The 19950-nt window shown below is 42.3% G+C and overlaps 1 protein-coding gene across 2 annotated transcripts in view; it reads right to left on the bottom strand.

Annotated features, from left to right (window-relative positions):
* Window positions 1-19950, bottom strand: part of rasgef1ba (RasGEF domain family, member 1Ba) — a 124143-nt gene that overhangs the window by 13423 nt on the left and 90770 nt on the right. Inside the window, exons 1-8 of one of the 2 annotated variants that reach the window (XM_085295534.1) lie at window positions 14906-15189; window positions 7827-8009; window positions 7592-7714; window positions 7264-7401; window positions 2109-2324; window positions 1565-1639; window positions 631-726; window positions 42-144 (exon numbers count right to left, since the gene is read on the bottom strand). In XM_085295534.1, the coding sequence (XP_085151660.1) occupies window positions 42-144; window positions 631-726; window positions 1565-1639; window positions 2109-2324; window positions 7264-7401; window positions 7592-7714; window positions 7827-8003 (928 nt within the window). In that variant the 5' untranslated portion in view covers window positions 8004-8009; window positions 14906-15189. Of the gene's footprint in view, window positions 1-41; window positions 145-630; window positions 727-1564; window positions 1640-2108; window positions 2325-7263; window positions 7402-7591; window positions 7715-7826; window positions 8010-14905; window positions 15190-19950 lie in introns of those variants that run through there. The other variant, XM_085295532.1, reaches the window with a different exon arrangement.

Genomic DNA, 19950 nt, shown 5'->3' on the forward strand with positions numbered 1-19950 from the left:
AAACTTTATCTCAGAGAGAAAAAAAGAGAACTCCAACTCACATATGATGGCCATGAGGGAGTTAAAGTTGCCGATGTTGAAGCATTCCCGCGCCACGTCGATGAAGAACTCGATGACTCGGGCTCGGTGCTTCTTTTTCCCCGGCTGTTAACAAAATGGAGAACATTAAAAACTGCATTATGCCTCAGCTTTATTTCCAACAAACACATTTACCAAACAGCGAAGTGCTGTTCCCCGAAAAGGTTGTAATCATTGTCGGGGAGTTTTTGTTTCTTTCTTTATTTTATTTGACAAGCATGAAAAGTGTTTATTTAGCCTGTCCCAGACACCGCAGCCTTGTTTAACCTTGTTTTAGGGAACTTCCTCTTTCAGCTGGACTTTTGGGACATGAAAGCTACGTCCATCTTTTATTTACAGCCTATGGTTCGGCCATATTTTAATGTATTACGCAAGAATCTAGTGTAAACTGAGCTGTGAACATTTCTTTGGGTACTTCATTCACTAAACAATTATCTGAAAAATTAACCTTGCGATTTTATCCCTAATGAAGATAACAGTGGTTGTGTACCATCAACAATCCGCCTTCATTAGCAGTGAAGTTTACTGCTTGGCTTGTTGTTTGTTACCTACCATGCAGATCTCTGTAGCCACCAGATAACTGAGTCTGTTGAACCAGTCGACATAGGCCTCCAGGTTGCTGGCCTTTTTGTGATCACTGAAGCAATTCTGCAGAAAAAAAACACCAAAGAAAACCCACCTTCAGTTAGAACTGAAGTTAAAAGCAAAGCCAGTCGATGTCAATCGATTCAACAAATTAAAAAAATAAAAATAAATGAGTGGACCTGTGCAGCCAATAATACTCAGCTTCCCCCTGCTTTTCATCTATAAGCACAATAGCGGTCAATGTTATTCACATTACGCATGCTGGCTCTTTGTGTGGATTCCTCTTGATATAATTCCACACATTCCTCGAGCCTTACGCCACTCGCGCCCATGCCGAGTTCCCGCCACTGAACATGTCGCTTTTTATGCAGACAGACTGAGTTATCCCCGTGTTTTCAAGTGGCTCGTTGGGGGTACGAGGCAAGCTAGCCTAAAAGAACAAAGGCAGCCTTAACCCCCATCACCCTGGCTTCCAAAAAACTGGCCCGTTGCCTAGCAGCCAAACGCCAGAAAAGACACCACACCGCCCCAAAACACACACACACCTTACCAATGCAAACCCTTGGCAGTAGTGGTTGCTAGGAGATGGGGTGCATGCATGCCCATCTAATCCAGACACTGGGATGATTTGAGGAAATTGTGGTGTGATTGAGTGTGTGAGGGGAGCGGATATGTGGTCTGCTGCTAACGTCTGCAAATAACCTGCCCTCACTTTGACCCATGCAGCAGGCAGTTACTGCGCTGTGTAAACTTAACATCCTTCTGGAAGAGAAACTAGGCCATCGGAGACAAATCAAGTCTACACACCAGATTTCAGCCAAAAAAAAAAAAAAAAAAAATTGCATAACTACTGTATGTGTTTTCTTATCTGCTGATGTATTCTGAAGCATGCAGTCATTACCTTATCATTATCCAGAGGGTCCTTGTGGACGAAAGCCTGGACGAATTCTTCAGGTCCGATGTAACTCAGTCTTTCCTGAAAAGGGAGAAAGAAAAATCTCTGAGAATCCACGAACAGTTTGCATCACACCAGGACCGTAAAAGGTTTAGTCACCAGATGGTTTCCCTACTTGTTCAAAGTTAGTTTGGGACTTATCTCGCATCATTAAAGCCTACATTTTATCTCCCTTTTTAGAACCTTTGTAAAAAAAAAAAAAACAATTAAACCCTGTTTTTCACATTGATTTAGCTGATATGTAATGACTGTGGTTAAGCAGCACTGTTTCAAATCAATCAATCACCACACTGATTTATCAGTCCATCACAGAGATCTGGTCCTGCTCTGACATGCGTCGCCCTCTCTGATATCGATCTGGCCTGCTTCTCTTTGACTTCTGTGTGTGTCTCAGTGATGCGGTTTCAGACTGCTCCTTGGAAGGTCACATTTAGAGCTTACTTCAAAATAAATGACATTTAAACAGATTTTTAAGAACTGCTTCTCTTACCAGCTCTATGTGTGTGAGCTGCTGGGCGACGGTAAAGGGGTCATTGCAGATAGACAGCAGGTCTCTCTGTATGGCTGCCTGAGGCTTCGCTTTTAGAACCGTGAGCCTCTCAGCCGCAGTGGCGTTGATTTTGCCCAGCGCCTCCTCGTACTGGCTGAGCACCGTCAACCTCCTGATGAGGCCCTGGCTCATCTGGCTGACTGCCTTCCTGTAAATCTGTGAGGAGAAAGAAGGAAATCTGTTTGCTGGAACTCAGTTTTAGGTTAGTATGCCATCTGCCAGGAACTTTAGCTTTACTAGCATCTTCAGAAACAGTACTGGGTATCATATGAAGCTTGTTTTCACATTAAAGAACACCCAACTCTTAACCTTGTACTTTAACTTTGCTTGTTTTGCGTTTCAGGGTGGTGCAGGTGATGAAAGATGCAAGTTCACAGTCCAGAGCCACAGAACAGCCATCAAAGTGTAAATTGCAGAAAAATGAGCCTTTTTTCATTTACTACAATATCAATCACAATGTTACACAAAATTCTTCCTGCCAGGTTTATTAATAATTCTCATCAGCTCACGGGGAATAGGGCAGGGGACTCTTGGCTTACTGGCTGAGAGGTCATCTTATTTTGAAACTTTCCTGTGACTCAAACAGGCCACGATTAGATAACAGTTTCCTCTCTGCTCCACTTTAGCATAGAAGTTGTATAAGACGGCCGGTCGAGGGAAAGAGAACATGTGTATCTGATTTTGTGTATGATGAGAAGGCAGAATGATCCCAAGAACCCCTTCACGGCCACATCTCTCATCTCTGAACTTTCTGCCAATTCAGCCTCCAGAATCTGGGATCTACAACAAGACCAAGTTCAACAGGGGTGGGAAAGAACACCCAAGCTTTATAATGGATGTGGAGGGCTGGATGTCTAAACAGCAATCAAGTATGACGAGTCTGTGCTGCACTCAGACATTGGGGATAAAAATGAGCGGGCTTTCATCGCTCTGCTGGAAACAGTCAAGGCGGGACCTTTTTCTGAAATTCCCTTCCCAGGGCGCAACTAATGCATCTGTTTGTGGGTGATGTGGCTGTGATAGGTGCAATGACACATGAAGAGACACATTCATGTGTCAGCCAATCAGCTGTGGCTCTGTGGACACTGCAGTTTTTGGCAAGGGGTGATTGCCAGAATAAAAAATGAAACTGCAGAGAGAAAAATCAGGTTTTATGTACGAGTGCTGTGCTGTAGATTCTCAACAAACAGTGAAAAATGCCAAAATCCGATTTTTGATAGTTGCCAATTGTTTCTAGATCGATGCTTACAGTTTGAAGACATTAATTAGTTCCAAACTTTTAAAAAAAAAATTGTCTGAACAGGAAAAGAAAGAATTTGTTGCAAAACAAACATTAAGATTCATTAGTTGCACACTTACACTCAGTCCTCTCTCACACACTGCAATAAACCCGGCTGATAAACACTGTATTAACTCTGCTAATGCTTGACCGTGCTCCTGCACAGTTGGACAACAGCGAGACATGCCACCAGTGAAAATCCACTTCACAGTGAACCATCTGCCGTAGCTTCTGTCCCCACCACAAACAGAGGACAGGCCAGGGTCGGGTAAATATAGTCTCGGATCTTGGAGACAACGGCATGCGTCACATTTCTAAGCAGAGGAAGTCACATTTGCTCACCCCAACTTTTGGCGTTACGACCGAGTGAGCCTAGCAGTGGCATGCGATTCCCTTCACCGTCAACACTGGCAGCGGTCCTGAGGTGGCAGACGACTGCTCAGTGCAAGTCGACACTTCTGAGCACATGGCTGGGTTATGCCATCATATCACTAGAGGTCCTGTTATTCTTGGCTGACTGGTGTCATTTCCTGTGGAGCACCACCTGACCCAAAGCAAAGGCCCGACTGTTTTTAGACGTTCATTCAACCAGAACTAATGAGCAGAGTAAAAGGTGTACTGGGCCGGATTGTTTTAAACTACAAACATGCGCATGGTGCCAAGTCACGATGCGGCAGAAGTAGCTCTCAGCCAACTAAACGAGACCTCCCTGGTGTTCAGCATTAATCTGTGAAGTCGGCATAATCCGTGTGCGAGTGAATCGAGTTTAACACAAGTGAGATGTTTCATGTCTTTAATGTTAGAACTTGAATTTAGTCTTTTATAAAAACCAGTTTTTAAAAGTGTGCTTGCATTATTTCAAGGTGCCTGGTGTCGTATTTGTTAATGTTGAACATAGATGAAAACTGATTCTCCCCATTCAGGAGAAACTGATACTCCAACATTGTTGCCTTTGAGTTCCTTTGTTATCTTTGATACAATGCACAGTTTAGAGGTGAGAGTGAATTACAATATGATACCATGCAATAATCAGAATCAGATTTTCACTATGCAATGGTTGTGGCCAATGAAGATATCGGTCCCATTGTCTGTTTAAGCTTCTTATGCAAAGATTCTTGCAGTACCAACTTCACAATGGTGCAAAGCACACCTGCCTCCATCTGAATATTCAGTTTCTCCAGGTATGTCAGGCACCTCGTGTGTCTAAATCATGTGAGAGCTACTAAAAATCTATCAAAATTACCATAAAAACGTAGCATGCAAAATAAAAACTGCACATTTTCAGGTCAAGAACTGTGCACCAGTAAGCGAGTTCAGATCGAGATCACAGCGTCAGTTTTTTTCCTTAGCTGCAGCTTCCCTGTATATCCAACCACGTCCATAATGACAGTCTTACTACAGAGATCAAGGTCTGGGAATGTTCAGAGTGTGGTCTGGACATAAGTCTGACCAGATGTTCAGGACATCTATTCTGGACTCTCTTCCCAGAGCACTGTGGTTGACTCGCCAAAGAACCAGCACCCAACTCTAAACTTCAGACGTGCTTATGCTAAAGCATTTATGTTTTGAATTTCAAACCTGATTTGGAGCCTTCATGTTTAGTTTTGTTTCACACTTTCTCCAAATCAGATCTATTCAAAGCCCCATCCCGAGAAGCACTTTCCACAATTTAAACAGCTGTATTTCCTGGAAATGTCCTGCGGTGTTCACACTACCAAAAATAAGGTGTCATCCTTTCTCACCACGGGGGGAATATCTATGGACACATGAATAAACAACTGTTCAACTCGACTCCTTTCCCCTAACATTTATTTGGTGCAACGTGTGCACCCGGGGCATCAAAGCTTCCCTGAGAACGATTCACTCAGAGGACTGTTGTTGGTCAGGCTTTGCACACCATGTTTACATGACATTTGAGTTTATCTTCATGATATTCGGATACTATTGCTTTGTCAGTACAAAACATGCTGTATTGTAAACCCGATCAATATTTCTCAACGAAATTATTAAGTCAACAAGTTCATTCCTAGTTGATAACATCTCATAAACTACATTTCCCGCAAGGTCTAAGGACACAAAGGCAGGTACTGGATATGCAGGGGAACTCCTGGAAAGATTATTTAAAAACAGACTTAAAATAGACTCGTTTGGAAAAGAAATTGAAAGTAAAGTGTGCATTATTGCGTAATTCACCCATAGCGTGCCAATGGTTTCTCTTTATCTAGTTTAACTCTATTTGCCAGTAGAGATAATGTTTCATTTTGGTCTTAACTGACTAGCAGCAAATAGTACCTCTCATTTTTATTTTTATTTTTGTTAAATATACCAAGCATGGTATTATTTCAGGTAAAAGTTCCTGGGAATCTTCACCTAATGCCCGTTTCCCCCGAAGCTAGAATCAATTTCAACTATCAAAAATATCCACAGAGGTTTGGTGTTAACGCCAGCTGCAGCCAATCTAGTGTGAAATCAAAAGATGTTTGCATGACCGTCAAAACAGTGCGTGTTTATAAGAATGTCTATGAGTGTGTGTACTGCTGTCGACCCTGGGTAAGTTTCCATGGGGGTGGGTGGAGGATCTGGAAAGCTGTAAATGTGTCCAAGTGTCATGTGAGGTTGAATTGATTTCTAGATAAAGTCAGGATCAATACTTGTCCTCGCACCATCAATGAGTCCTGTGGAGCCTGATTAAAAAAGTGGGGGTGTGTGTTTTTCTTGTCTTGAGTGCTAAAGAGGGGGGGGGGGGGGGGGGGGGTTCTCTTCTTCATCACTATCTGGTCCTGACAAGCTGCTGCTGCAACAACTAAAACATCCAAAAATACACACACTTAGTTTGTGTGTGCCACTTTCCCGAGCAAAAGGAATGACTCAAACAATCAGCACGTGCACTGGAAGTATCCAGTCTGATGAGGACTAATATCATTAATTGTTCAGACCAAAGAAAATTTAACTGGGAACATGAGACGGTGACATGGAAGGGTAGGAGCACGAGTTACGAAGCACAGTAAACTTGACGAATCATCATGGGACCTTTTTTTAATAATCATCATGAGGGAAACATCTTTCAGTGAATCCCTGCATGAAACAAACTGTCCCACAGGACAAATGATCTACATTAGCATAGCTCTGCAGTTTCAAAGCTCTGTAAATATGAGTGCTTGCCAAGTGCAAGCACTCATATTTGAGAGACATATTAACTTGTCATGGTTCACGTGGGGGGCTTTCACCTCTAAATTTCCATTTTGCCTCCTGCTAGTACTTTAGCTTATGCTAGCACTTCCTTTCATAACATACATAGCATGAGTCACTGCTTGTCAAAACAACGTTTCTATATCTAAATGTGTAAAGTCGGAGGGTCAGCACGTACCCCAAAGATAACAGAGGGTACGGGACAAAAAACTGTTCAAGCCTACTAAAAACAGGCTGCAGCAAGGCTAAAGGCGCACTGAGCCGGTGACATTCAGCTCTGCTGCAGAGGAACAATCCAAATGCTGCCTAAGAAGGAGCACTGCAGGGATGACAAAAAACCCACCTAGGCCATAAACAATGGGGCTTTTCTCTCTCAACCGATCCGGGCTCAAAAGTGCTTTGTTGCCAGAGATACCCCCACTCCACCTCCCTCCGCTGCTATCTGCAAAAAATCTGCCTGCGCCTGTAGCTTTACTGCACGTGCAGTCTACTAAACAGCACTGCACTATTGGTGATAACACCTAAAACTAAACATATTATCTAATCAGCAGGTCATTTGCTACTTGACTGATCTAGAAAACCCCTTTTGCTGCGTGTCGTGGTGAGTGGAAATGAAGAAAGACTGACCTCGTCTCCGCTGGCAAGCCGGTGGGTCAGCTCTTTCAGGCTCCGCATCATCCTCTCATCCCTAAAGTCATATGGGAAGGTTTCTGTCCACTCTGTCAGCAGCTGGAGGATTTTGGGAGCAATCTTCCTGACTCTCATCTGAAAATGCAGGTGAAATATGTACTTAGGAAGGGTGAAAGAATATCCTAGTTTAATACGATTTTTGAGTCCTGTTAGAACTCAATATTTCACTGACTTTTAATGCCATTGTTCGAAACTGAACATAGCAGTGATGGTGTTTTTTTTTAAAATAGAAGTCATGCTTTTAACCCCGTTCCCCCCAGCATACCTTATCAGCTTGGGGATCGCCAAGCCGCTGCTGCTCCGTGCACAGGTGACACACTTTGGACATCAGTTCATAAGGATGGATGAAGAGGCGAGAACTGAGCAGGAAGGTGAAGATGTATGTCCTCTGTTGAGATAAAAGACACATTTATTAAATAACAAAAATTATGATTTGATTCTTAAAGCTTGAATTAAAAATATATATTTAGCATTTGAAAGCATCACAATGCAACACTCACATCTGGATGATAGTCCACAGTTGGGACCAAGTGGTGAATGAGGGCCTCCAGAGACCCGGACACCAGGTTGTTATCATTATAATAAAGGCCGGGGTAGCCTTCCTCCTTGGTCTGGTACAGGTTCTTGTTATAGCTGCCACTGTTCAGCTGCCCTGTGAATGGTGGTGTCTGAGGCATCGTGTCCTGTGCAAACAAAGAGGACAAACACAGGAAGAGTGAGACGGTGCTTTTTAGATATTTAACCACGATTGCTGATGCAGGTCCAGACGGATCCGAAATAGCTCCCAGACGCAAACGCGGACACTAAAAGGTTTGTTTGGGAAATGGTTTGGACACAGTCGACACCCTTTTCCTCCTCTGGACTTTTTAAGGTTTCTGGTTTGTGGTTTGAGTTTATTTGGATGTACAAATGGACGACTGAGAGAAAAGAAGAAATAAAAGAGCTGAAAAACAAAATTAGGGTTGGACAGGACACGAGGATGATGGAGTCTTATGAGTCATTTGGATGACAAGATAACAGGAACACACAGCTGGCAGACAGTTTGTTCAGTTTTGACCCCGCTAAGCTTTACAGGAAGCTGAACTCTTAACCCTCACAGGATTAGGCCTTTGTTCTATATGACCACAACATTACTATGCAGATAATGTGCATCACCTCCAGTCCAGTAAGCAGCAACATCTAATGCCGGCGCTAACGACTGAAAACAAACGAGGGTTTAAGCTTTCATGAGATAATTACAAAATATTAGTAATTCAAAAGGTCTTCTGACTCAACTCCTAAGCGGGTGGTATTAAAGGAAGCTCTGCATCTATGCTGGAAGAGAAATAAAACGGAAAACACACTTAAAAACATGTAAGAGCTTGTGAGAGTCCTCACACCGGAGAATCCAGAGACTTCTTTTTTAATCCTGAAAGCACATTGTATGATCACATTGTCTGTTAACTTCCGACCCTGCCATGTGAATGTGCGTGACTAAAAGCAAGAAGGAGACTGTGTGTGTTGAAGAGGGCAGAATAGATCATTATGCAGGGCAGGACACGATACAGAGAGGGGCACACGTGTTCTCTGGAGCAAAGGCAGTGAGAGGTTAGGTGTCAAATCTGCCTTTTCATAGCTGAAGGAGAAACAAAACTGTCCCAAACTGGATTCATATCAACCTATTCCCATAAACACTGGACTGAATTATACTTTGCATTACTTTTTAAATTTGTTTTGACATTTTACATTCCAAAACTTTGGTGCTTTTTCTTGCATGAAAAAAGAGTGCATTAAGCACTGCTGCCAGTAGTAATTTGCAGTTCACTTACGGAATAACAGTTCAGTTATACACCTCATGACTTCCTCCATGGAAAACTCTCCAGGTGCATGCAGGTCAGCAGCAGCACAGACATGTCAGAGGGAGAGGTGAGAAATTCTGCAGCTTACCTGCGACTGCTACAGCAACAAGTCTTGGTTTGTTGATCTAGCAGTCAAATACCCTTTTAACACTCTCAAGGCAGGCTTGCAGATTTGCAACAGTTAAAAGCTAACAACCTGATTACCCCACATACATATTTTATGAGTTTTTTTTACTCAGAAGTACCACTGCAGGTATTCTTTTGTGCATTAGCAACAAAAACTTAATTTGAGCCTGAGAGGGTTAAAGAACTGAGGATGATTTTTAAAAACTCCTCAGTCTCGCATTTAAAATTCAAGTCAGCTTCCACAAAGAGAACAAAACCCTCACGTACACGTTCCTCTGCAGTTTACCAGCCTCCTGACCTCTGAACCTGGCTCCGTCCCATGCCAGGCAGACTTACGGCTGAGGCTACACAATGAGTCTTTTCACACTTGTGTGTGTGGCGAGGTGGGGGTTGGAGGGGGGGTTAGTGCAAGGTCCAACAATCCCACCTCCATATACCTTCACACCCCTGCCGCCTTGACAATATGCTGCCCCGTGGCTGCCTGCCGAGCCAGGAAGCCTTCAAGGCTGACGCAGTGCAGCGCTGGCAGGGAAGGAGATGCCAGGAGGTATAAATTGCACCTGCCCCACACACTGGCACAAACAGTTCGAGTGAGTTTAAGGTTTTGTTGGCCTGTGGAGGCAACCTGATTTACAGACTGTTTTACAAAAAGGGAAAACATCAGCTGATCCAACCAAGTGGTGAATTAAAGAAAGGGGGGGGAAAATCACAAGACACAGTCCTGTTTGCTCTGACACAGATACCAAAACATTCAATTTATTCATGAGCACACACGAAGCTCCCACCCAGCCGAGTCTGCCTCTTTCACACACGCCCTCCACATCTCCATAATGCACGTGTGCACACACCCACCACAGCCATTATTCAGCCAGACGACCATGGCCATTTCCATGAGAATGGTGCGTGTGTGGAGTCGGGGCACAGCGGCCCGAGCATCTGCTGCACCTTGTGGCTTCCCCACAAGAGAGGGACATCACGAGTGTGATGGAGGGAGAAAAAGGGCTATCCTCACTCAGTTCTGGGATCTTCAAATAGTCCACTGTGGTTTTCTACTGAGCCAAAGCGCTCTTTCTCTAGCAACAATACAGCACGGGCACAGTTGCAGTTTCTCAGAGATGTCGCAGATGCAGAGTGTCCGCAAGGCAGCCATGAATGCTCCACTGGGGTTAAGCTGAAGGGCACATCAACAGCAGCAGGTGATCTAGTGCTGAGAACACGAGTCTTTCACTTTTCCCAGCTGGGATCTGAACAGCCAACACCCTGATCTCAAGTGTGCTCTCCTAACCACTGAGGTTAGAGACGTCTGCTGCACAGAGAAAAGATAAATCATCATGTGCAAGGGAGCATCATGGACCATATGAAAGTGTATTTATTTTCTAAATGACTAATGTGAAGAATTAATCATCAGCCACACAGATCCACTTTTCTTTGCAGATTAACTTTACAGATTCAAACGTGCAGGGAAAATTGAGGCGATATCTCTGCCAGTATCTGATGGGATTTGATTTGAATTAATTTACAGAGGCCCTGTTTTCAGAAGACAGTGCAACAACTGGGTTTAATAGTGAGCTATAACACTGCAACAAGTTGTTCTGAGCTTCAGGACTTTTACATCACTCGTCCTCTCTGATGTCTCCGAGCACAATTTGGATTAATCTCATGCTGCCAGGGACAGGTGGGGTTCTTTGAAGATAAAGGTGGTCTCTTATACAAAGAAAGGAAAAAAAAAAAAACATGCATCGAGGACACGGTGAGATCAGATGCTGTACAGAGTCCTTTTCCTTAATCTCTCGGTCTCATATCAGAGCAGGATTTGTGCCTAGCAGCAAATACAGGTCAGAGTGTTTGAAATCTTATTTTGGAACATTCTTCCGATTTTTCCAGTCTGGAGATCTTGCTTGTTCTTTTTCAACACTTCTTAAAAGACGTTTTAGCAGCATTACAACTACCTTTTTACTCAGATTAGAGCCACTTTCAATCAACTGCAATATAATAACCCCGCCCACACACACACCAGCTGTCGCCTTCACCAGAATCCTAAAAAAAGCATATGATGTTTGCAAGCTCTGACAGCTGAGGCAGAGAGATTTACATGTCTTCCAGGTGTCACGTGCAGTCGTAGTAGTAGTAGCAGGAGTGGTGGTAGCAGGCTGAGGGGGACCACATGTCGAGTCCTCAGGCTCTGACAAAAACAAACTCTTAGCACGTTGCTGTTGGTTTATCCTGGCCACCGGCCGGGGCGGCAGCTGAAGATAAACAAGCAAAATGCCACAATTCGCCTCTGTGAGAGGGGCTGGGGGTTGTTTAGGTTGGATGGGTGGTTTTAATTAGAGCCTGACTGGTTGTTTGTGTGCAAAGCCATCTGCCTCGATGTGTAAAAGAAGTCTGGTTTGGGCTTAAAGTGGATTTAAAAACTGAAGGAAATTCACACTCTTGGTTTTTTCTAATCATTTAACAGTTAAAAGATGGTTGAAGAGAGAGAAAGAGCACACCCACAGACTTTGAGCTTTGCCAATCTTTGTCTTTTTAAACACATCAGAGTAAAGATGATCACTTGACAGGCTGGTTAAAGCGCAGACTCAGCACTGCCTTGTGATAACCTGCTGCTCCTGCAACATTTCTCCAAACTGAAAGAAGTGACCAAAAATGAAACTTAAGGACTTTTATAATATATTGTTAATGTGCAGGAGGCCATGACTCACTGAAAGCTTAATAAAATGTTATTTTTCTCTCTTCCCTTTGCCACGTGGGGACATTTGGAAGCACAGAGGGTCAGCATTTAAAAAACCTCCCCAGGCAAATGTCATATAAGAAGCAAAACTCCAGCATTCGTTTGAGATTACCTTCAGGCTGCAGACCCAACGATGACGCGGGCTTGCAGGTAATTTTGTCGCCAAAACGCACGGGTGGGGCTGCTCCCCAGAGGGAGAATGATGCAGTCTGCTCTCTCAAAACACAGGCTATCAAAGAAGCGACGGGGGCTCTTCCCACCCTACCCATGCTTTTAATGACTGCTTGTGATGAGAGTCCATCAGCAGTGCAGAGATCGTACAGAAAAAAAGCCTCCGCACTTCACTCCCATAGTTCTTAAGCTGAACTCAAGGAAACAGACGTGTTCCCCGTTTAGGCACCCCAGTGTGCTCTACCTGAGAAATTTCTCAGGAGTCAGACAGTCCATACGACTATTTAGAAGTACACAGGTCATGCAATAAAGCAGTGAGATCTGTCGTTACCCTTAAATGTGCAACAGCAATGAGGCAGAAAAGTGGGACCCACATAAATGAAATACTGAAGAGAAAAAAGGATTTCCCCCCCCTTTTTAAGAAAAACGGGCACAAAGTACAACAGTATGGCAGTAAAGGGAACGCAATGCAGCCACCAAGACACTTTAAGGCAGTAAATCAACAGCCCCCACCTCCCCCCACTGTGTAAACACTGAAAGGCATGAGGAATCTCACTCATCCATGGCTCGAGGAAATGAGGGTGAGAGATAGCTGCAGAGTGGCTGGGCACGGGAGAGTGGAGTGGAATAGTGGAAGTTATCTAAATAAGGCCGGCTCATTGGTTGTGTTGTTTGAAGCCAGAGTGTGGTCAACAGTACTTCAAATTAAAGTAAGTTCAGGAATTTGAAGCAAAAATGTAAGTGTTCCAGACCACTGGAATGAAAAGGTAGGACCAAAACAAACCAGATACGGCTGTGATGTGGAAACATTATCTCAGAAATAAGGAGACGAGGTTAGAGAGACTCCAAGAACTCTGGGTTATTTCATGGTCTTGGTCTTAACTTGTCAATGTGACTTGCCATGCCATTTTTGCTCTTGGAGGTTAGCAAAAACATAGCCATAACTGGTGTGATTAACATGTAATAGCAGCCATTAAAAAAGCTCCTTGACCCTGATATTCCTGCTGGCTGAGCTAAAATTGTATGAACTATTATAACTGCAAACACGTCCTATCAGAGGGTGAGCCACACTCCTCCATCTACCCAGCAGCAGTACATCAACATATAACGTGCAGCCACTAACAGCTATGTCACCTCTCTTGAGTGTTTTCACACCAGTGTTGAGTGCTGGGATATAAGCTGAGAGGGAGATGTTTGCAGCTGTTGCTCCGAGTGGTAAAAATCACAGGTTCCATATAGGACTCTGTCACCTGGCCTTATTGGTCCTCAGCAGTGCCATGAATCCTTCCACCGCTGCAGACACCAACACGGAGGGAACCCCCTGACAGCAGAAACGGTGCCCCTACAGCTGCTACTTCTGAATTTTACTCCAAATCTTTAGGATCTGATGGTAAAGTCTTAAAACGTCAGCAGCAGCTCCATGGCAGGGCTGTCTGTTCTTGATGAAAGAGTGAACACTGATTCCTGTGTACTGGTCTGGTTTGCAGGTACTGAGATCATCTTTTGAAATTCAGAAGATGCCAGATTGGTTGGTCCGATCATCAGGATCAGGACCTGCTTCACATTTAAACATTGTTCAAACAGTAGTTTCATGTTTTCTGTCACAGTTCAACCATATTGAACCTGTTCAGCCATTATACCCATGACAACCAGGCAGCTGTAACTGTAGCAAAGAAGACTGTGATAAGATGAAATATTCCATCATATATTTTGTTGAATTTTAGCTCCTTACTTATTGATCTTTGAACTTATAAAACTAGAGGCGACCCAGGTTTAGGAAGCAGTCTGTAAACACAGCTAAGGTGAAGCTATGAAGACAGCTTATAATTCACAAAGATCTGCTGAGGTACATGTGATTACATTTACCTTTTAATGGCCACTTGTGTGAAATGCAGCCCTCCTGCCGCCTCAGCACCCTTATTTCACGAGAGGAAACTTCCCATTTCGCCCCAGTGCATCTGTTTTTCTGCATTTGCTTCACATCAAGCAAATCCCACCACAACCCCAGGGATTCCAGAGTACAGTAGCAAACATGTAATCCGCAGTAACAATAACTCATTCAAGGGCTTCCAGGAGGCACTCTCACATTTTTAGCGTCCTGCCAAATAACCAATAAACGGATTTACCTTGTCAGCACATTAAGGAAACTCCAACTCATGCTCCTAATACAAAGCAGTGGCACGAAAAACCAAGCGCAGCAGGCCAGGGTGACCCAGGAGAGATGCGGGATTAACTTCACTGATCCCTCACCGTCTCGCAAAGGAGAGGCAGGGAGAGAGGAATCCTCTTAGCCAGAAGGTAGTGGGGGTTAAAAATAGCCCGCCATTGACACCGATTTCAGAAATCCAATTTTTGGGGCAGGTCTTTGGGTCAATTAAGCAAAATTAAAAATCCAGAAATAGCTCCTTAGTAAAGCCTGTCAATTTGGGTATTACTGCCCACGGTTGTTTTTTGTAATAGTAGGATAAAGTCAATATAGGCGCACTAATATTGGGGAAAAGGTGCTAAAGGAACACAACAAAACCAAAGTGCAATGTTGATATTCACAGATCATTTAGGAATAGAGTCGCAAAGCATCAACTCATTCAGATTCACGTTTGGCTGGAAATAAAGTGCGCTCTTTCACCACCTGCGCGCATTTTGGACACGTCGGGTCTGCAGAATAACATTCAACAACCAAAAAACTGTGCGGCTGTAAACACGCACAACTCACCTCAACAAGCCGTAATCCAGGTACAAACTCTTTGGTATCTCTCCTCTGAAAATAAGCGAAAACAACCTCTGATTTCTCCTTTCACATGCGCGCAGAGCAGACGGTCAATCCCAGCAGTTCCTCCTGGCTCCGGACACTCAGTGCACCATTATTCAGGTGCAAACGCGAAAGGGAACAAAAATGTGTATTCCCGCTTTCACAGCGCCAACGGGATCAAGTCAGCTCCAAGAACAAGTCGTCTAAATGAAGCAGTGCTGACTCTGTCTCTCCTCTGCAGCATTCACTCGTGTCTGAGCTCCGGAGCCGCGAGCAGCCTGAAGACCTCACAGAGAGGGAGAGGCGGCAGCCAATCAGAGAAGAGAAGCGCCCCCTCCCTGCCTGGTCTCATCTCTTGTTTTCAATTTCATTTCTCTTTCCCTTTCTCATTTTAGCTTTGCTGTATTTACAGAAATTTCCGATGAAGCCATTCCCTTTCAAAGGAAACTCCGGATAATATGGACTGTGGTTCTAGAAACGGGAGCATATTTAAATAGAGACGAGTAAAGATTTCAACCAAGAAGTTTACGCATCAATAAAAAACTAAACAATTAAAAACAACATTAGATTAATTTTATGCAGGGCTATGATTATGGTATAATTCTGAAAGTGACTTTAAGGGTTTGTTTTAGGTTGTTTTTATTGAATCCATGAGCTCACTGATTTTATGAAATGAGTAATGCAAGCAATTTTTTTTTTATTAAATTTGCTTCTGCTTTGAGCTGCAGCTGTAACTTTAGCACACTAATGATGACAGCTCTAGCATACTCATGTTTAGAACTTGTAATGGTTACCATGTTAGAATGGCAACATCTAAAGAAGACAATAAACACGGTAAAGACACCAAAGAAGTCCCAGTCTGTCCATCCAGTTACACATCTGGTGCCTAAACATACACATTTAAACATCTGCTAACTTCAGTTGTTTTTCCTAGATAGATGGTGTTTCATGTTTATCGTGGGTTTTCAAGGGTTTTGATTTCAGTAAAGAAAAAAAAAATACTACAAGCAAATTTACAGCATTCAATTTCAGGTATGAACCCAGCAGCAGCAGGACAATCACAATGCTAACATTTTATTAGCAAAAGCTGCTTCCCTTTCAAAATAATGAAAGAATGTAGTGTTATAACGCAGAACATATATACCATTGATATTGTATTTACAAAAACTTCTTTTTAAAAATTATTTTTTGTTTTTATAGAGTTTTTATATAGAGAAAAGTGTGAAAACCACTAAAGGGAAAACTGACTTACTTTGACTTACTTGGCTCTGGTGAACATGAATTTATAGCTTTAATCAGCAAAGCCCATTCTTAGTTAGACCTTTAAAAAACACAAGTAAAATACAGTAAAAAAAAAAAAAAGAAAGAAAGAAAAGATTAATACAATAAATAAGTGGCTAAACAGAAAACTTAAAAAACAAGAAACATTTTATTTAGAACCGGTGTAAATAATTTTATCTATTCAGCTCCAATGTTACGTTCAACATATGTCGTCCATGTGTAACCCAGCAGTCACCAAATTTTGTTCAAGTACTAAATACAGAATGGAGACTTTGAAAAAGCGCCACACAGCAACGTTCACAGTGTTTACTCTCATAGTTTAGCTGTTAGCATGGTAACATTTCGTCATAGAGGAGGACCAAAGTCATTAGTGGCATTGTAAAGCGCTTTGGGTGCCTTGAAAAGCGCTATATAAATCCAATCCATTATTATTATTATTATTATTATTATTATTATTATTAACATTTATAGTAGAGAGTGAGAAAAATTCAGGAGGTTAAATAATCAGAAAGATTCAGTGTGTGGGGGCCACACACTGATTATTGCTAAAAAAATGTTCATAACACTCCATCGAATGCTGACGTCAGACTGCTTGAAATTTTCTGGATGATAATTTGGCCACTGGGTCAAACTGGGAACTCTGGTACACTTGACATAATCTTTTCTAATCCACTATTAAAGAATAAAAGCCCATATTTTGGATCCGATCCTTATTTTGCGTTGTTTTTGTGCTGTTATCACACCTGTAGTCTCAACACAGTGAACCCAGCATGATAATTGAGTCCATCTACTGTCAAACCCACCAACTCAAACTGCAATCCCTAGTTTCAAACTCTATGTGACAACAATTACAGTAATAAAGAAATGACTAAACTTGGGCTACCTGTACTGTCCTGATTAAATTATAGGACTTTATTAGTAGAAATAAAGAATTGTAGAAGCAGGAAGAAACTGAACTTTCCAGCTGCTTTTTTTTTGTCTTCAGTCATACAAAAAGTCCCGTTTAGCTCCTCAAACCAGCACTGGCGCTCTCTTATTTGTCCACACAACTCAAGATGACAACTGTTTCTAAGTGGGTGAGACATAAAAGGAAGCTGCCTTTTGTAGCAAAATTAAACATTTTGGTTTGCATTATTATGTGGAAAGCTGCTATATTAGATTTCTTTGAAAAAAAAAGGGGAAAAATGGATCCGTATTAAATGAAATAAACATGCAAACCACAATCGTTAAGTGACAACTGTATTAAATCCTTTGATGCTGTGTTCTCTGGCAAACTCTAATCTTGGCAATGCCGCCGTGTTCTCTCTTATGAGATAGAGGGGCCATTGTAAGTGTATTCTAATATTGTATTTTTAGTTATTACTCTTTGGTCCAACTAGACACATCAATTAAATACAAATTTTTTTGCATCAATGAAAGCCCGACTGGAGGCAGAATTGGGAGCACGGTACAAGTGAACCTTTAAATGACTCATTTTCTTCCCTTATATCTGCAGAAAATATGTTATCATCTAACAAAACTGATTTTTGACTGATATTTATTTGTTCAGAAGCTTCCTTAATGTTCCTATAAGCTTTAAACAACAGCAGGCTGATTACATTTCTCCCTGCAGTCAGGCCGATGAACATACAGAACCATGAGTCATGCAAAGATGATGCACTGATTGATAGTTTAGTCTGAGAAATCTGTACTGGATGACTTTCTCCACATGTCAGAACAGAGTAATAAGCCCTGGTACAATAACAGCAAATCATCCCAAATCTCATCAACATCCACTTGTATTACTTAATCCAGGATTAGCGCAGATTTATGTATATGCACTAATCTGGCTTTTCTCTCGCTTAAATGACTGCATAGAGATCAGGCTTGAAGTCACTGTGGGGAAGACCACGAGGCACAAATGAAATGCAGGAAGTAATGCTCAGTTGGTTTTTATTTAACTGAAACTTCCATGTATTTGGGGCGCATTTGTTCCTCATGCTGTAAACTGCAATAAAAATGAAATAAATCACCAAGAAAACAACCTTTGAATAAGTTGTTTGTGTGTTTTATGAAGGCCTGCTCTGTGACAAAGAGGAAAGCAGATGAGATTAGAGGCTGTCCTGTTAAGGAGCACGAGAGAAAACTAGACTTTATTTTCATATTTTTTACATCATGTGACCACAACCAACCAGGTGCTTTATTAGTGTGACAGTTTGTGCAGCTTCACATGCACGAAGGTCTGCTTTGGTCCAAGAGATGGAAATTTAGTAATGAGAAGGTGAACGTGAGGATCTGGGTGGTCTGCAACACGTTACGAATCCTGCGATGTAGTCTGAAATATTTACATGGTTATATGTTAGATTTGGTATTTAGGACGTAATAGTCAAATATACAGTGTTTCCTTTAAATGCAACTTTTAAAAATTTCCAAAACTGAAGAATATACACACACATACTTATATGAAGTACAATAGACACTACTACTTGTCCATAGTGTGTGAAACTACCCGTTCATCTGTAGGAATATATCATCATAGCCTGTGGCTCAGTTATCACAGAGCGTATGCTTTTATACTGATGACAAAGAATAAAGGTCACAAGGAAGTTGTGTTGGATAAAAACGAGCAATAAGACCTATAAATGTTCTTAATTAAGTTCACTTATTGGGGATTATGCAGCAGGATTATAATGTAATGGTGGGTCATGCTAGTCCACAGATGGGTGTGGCTTATTCTTTATTAACACAAACATCAGGTTTTAACAGACAGGTGGGATGGGTCTGTTTGTTTTGGCAGTTTTTATTTCACTTTATCCGTTTACAATAAGGAAGATATCATCAGTAAGTATTCCAGTGGTTGGGTTTTCCCAGCCAAACCAGTATTGATTACAATCTGGTTCATACATGTCAAAAGGAAGTGGGGCTTTTTCATTTTAACTTGTTCACACCCCTTCAGGGTAGACAATGCTGAATGCCTGAGTGAAAAATTTCCAGTTTGTCTATTCAGGTAAGAATCAGCATGGAGCGAGCCACAGCCTGGAGGTTTAATAAAAATGTCTCCCATGAGTGTGAGAAAATTGCCGAGTGTTGCAGGAAGACAATATACACCATCGCAGCAAAGGACTGCTCAGGTGTAGCTCGTTTGATACAGCAACGAAGAAACTCGAAGCCTGGAGTCTCAGAGCTGCGCTAAAGGTCTTAGCGGGGGTAACATCCAGGCTGACATGCTGGGTATGAAATGTTCCCGCGGAGACGTAAATAAACAGACTTCACTGTATGTTTGTGCTAGTTTCCCAAAATAGCTTCAACACTGAGCATCAAACACAGGCGTCAGGAATGTACAGTAAACTGTTTGCCTCTTTCTGTCACCCCCCCCACTGAAGCAGCCAGGTCACAGCCCTGCATCCTGCTAATGGACCGCAGGGACAAACTGAGTAAACACTGAAGGAATCAAACCTGCGACTCTCTCATCGCATCTGCCCTTTGACTTTAGTCTGTTATGGTCATCTATTACCGCTAAGCTGTCAATGCTGTTTATTTTTAATGACTTTTTCATGTAACAGAAGCAAGTTTGATATGAATGGAGATCTGATGTGCTGTCACACAGCATGGACAACATCTCATACTTGCAACTTATTGCACAGTTATTGCAAAAGCTGTGATTTAATTATTCATCTGTTTATCATTTTCATCTGGATTAGAAACAGGAGTCACTTTTTAATGTGGTATGTTGGAAAATTTCTATTAAT

This window comes from Mchenga conophoros, linkage group LG12, assembly GCF_057382185.1.
Source record: "Mchenga conophoros isolate Kocher_MC1m ecotype Shallow Benthic linkage group LG12, M_conophoros_male_GT1.1, whole genome shotgun sequence".
In the NCBI taxonomy this organism is placed as follows: Eukaryota; Metazoa; Chordata; class Actinopteri; order Cichliformes; family Cichlidae; genus Mchenga; species Mchenga conophoros.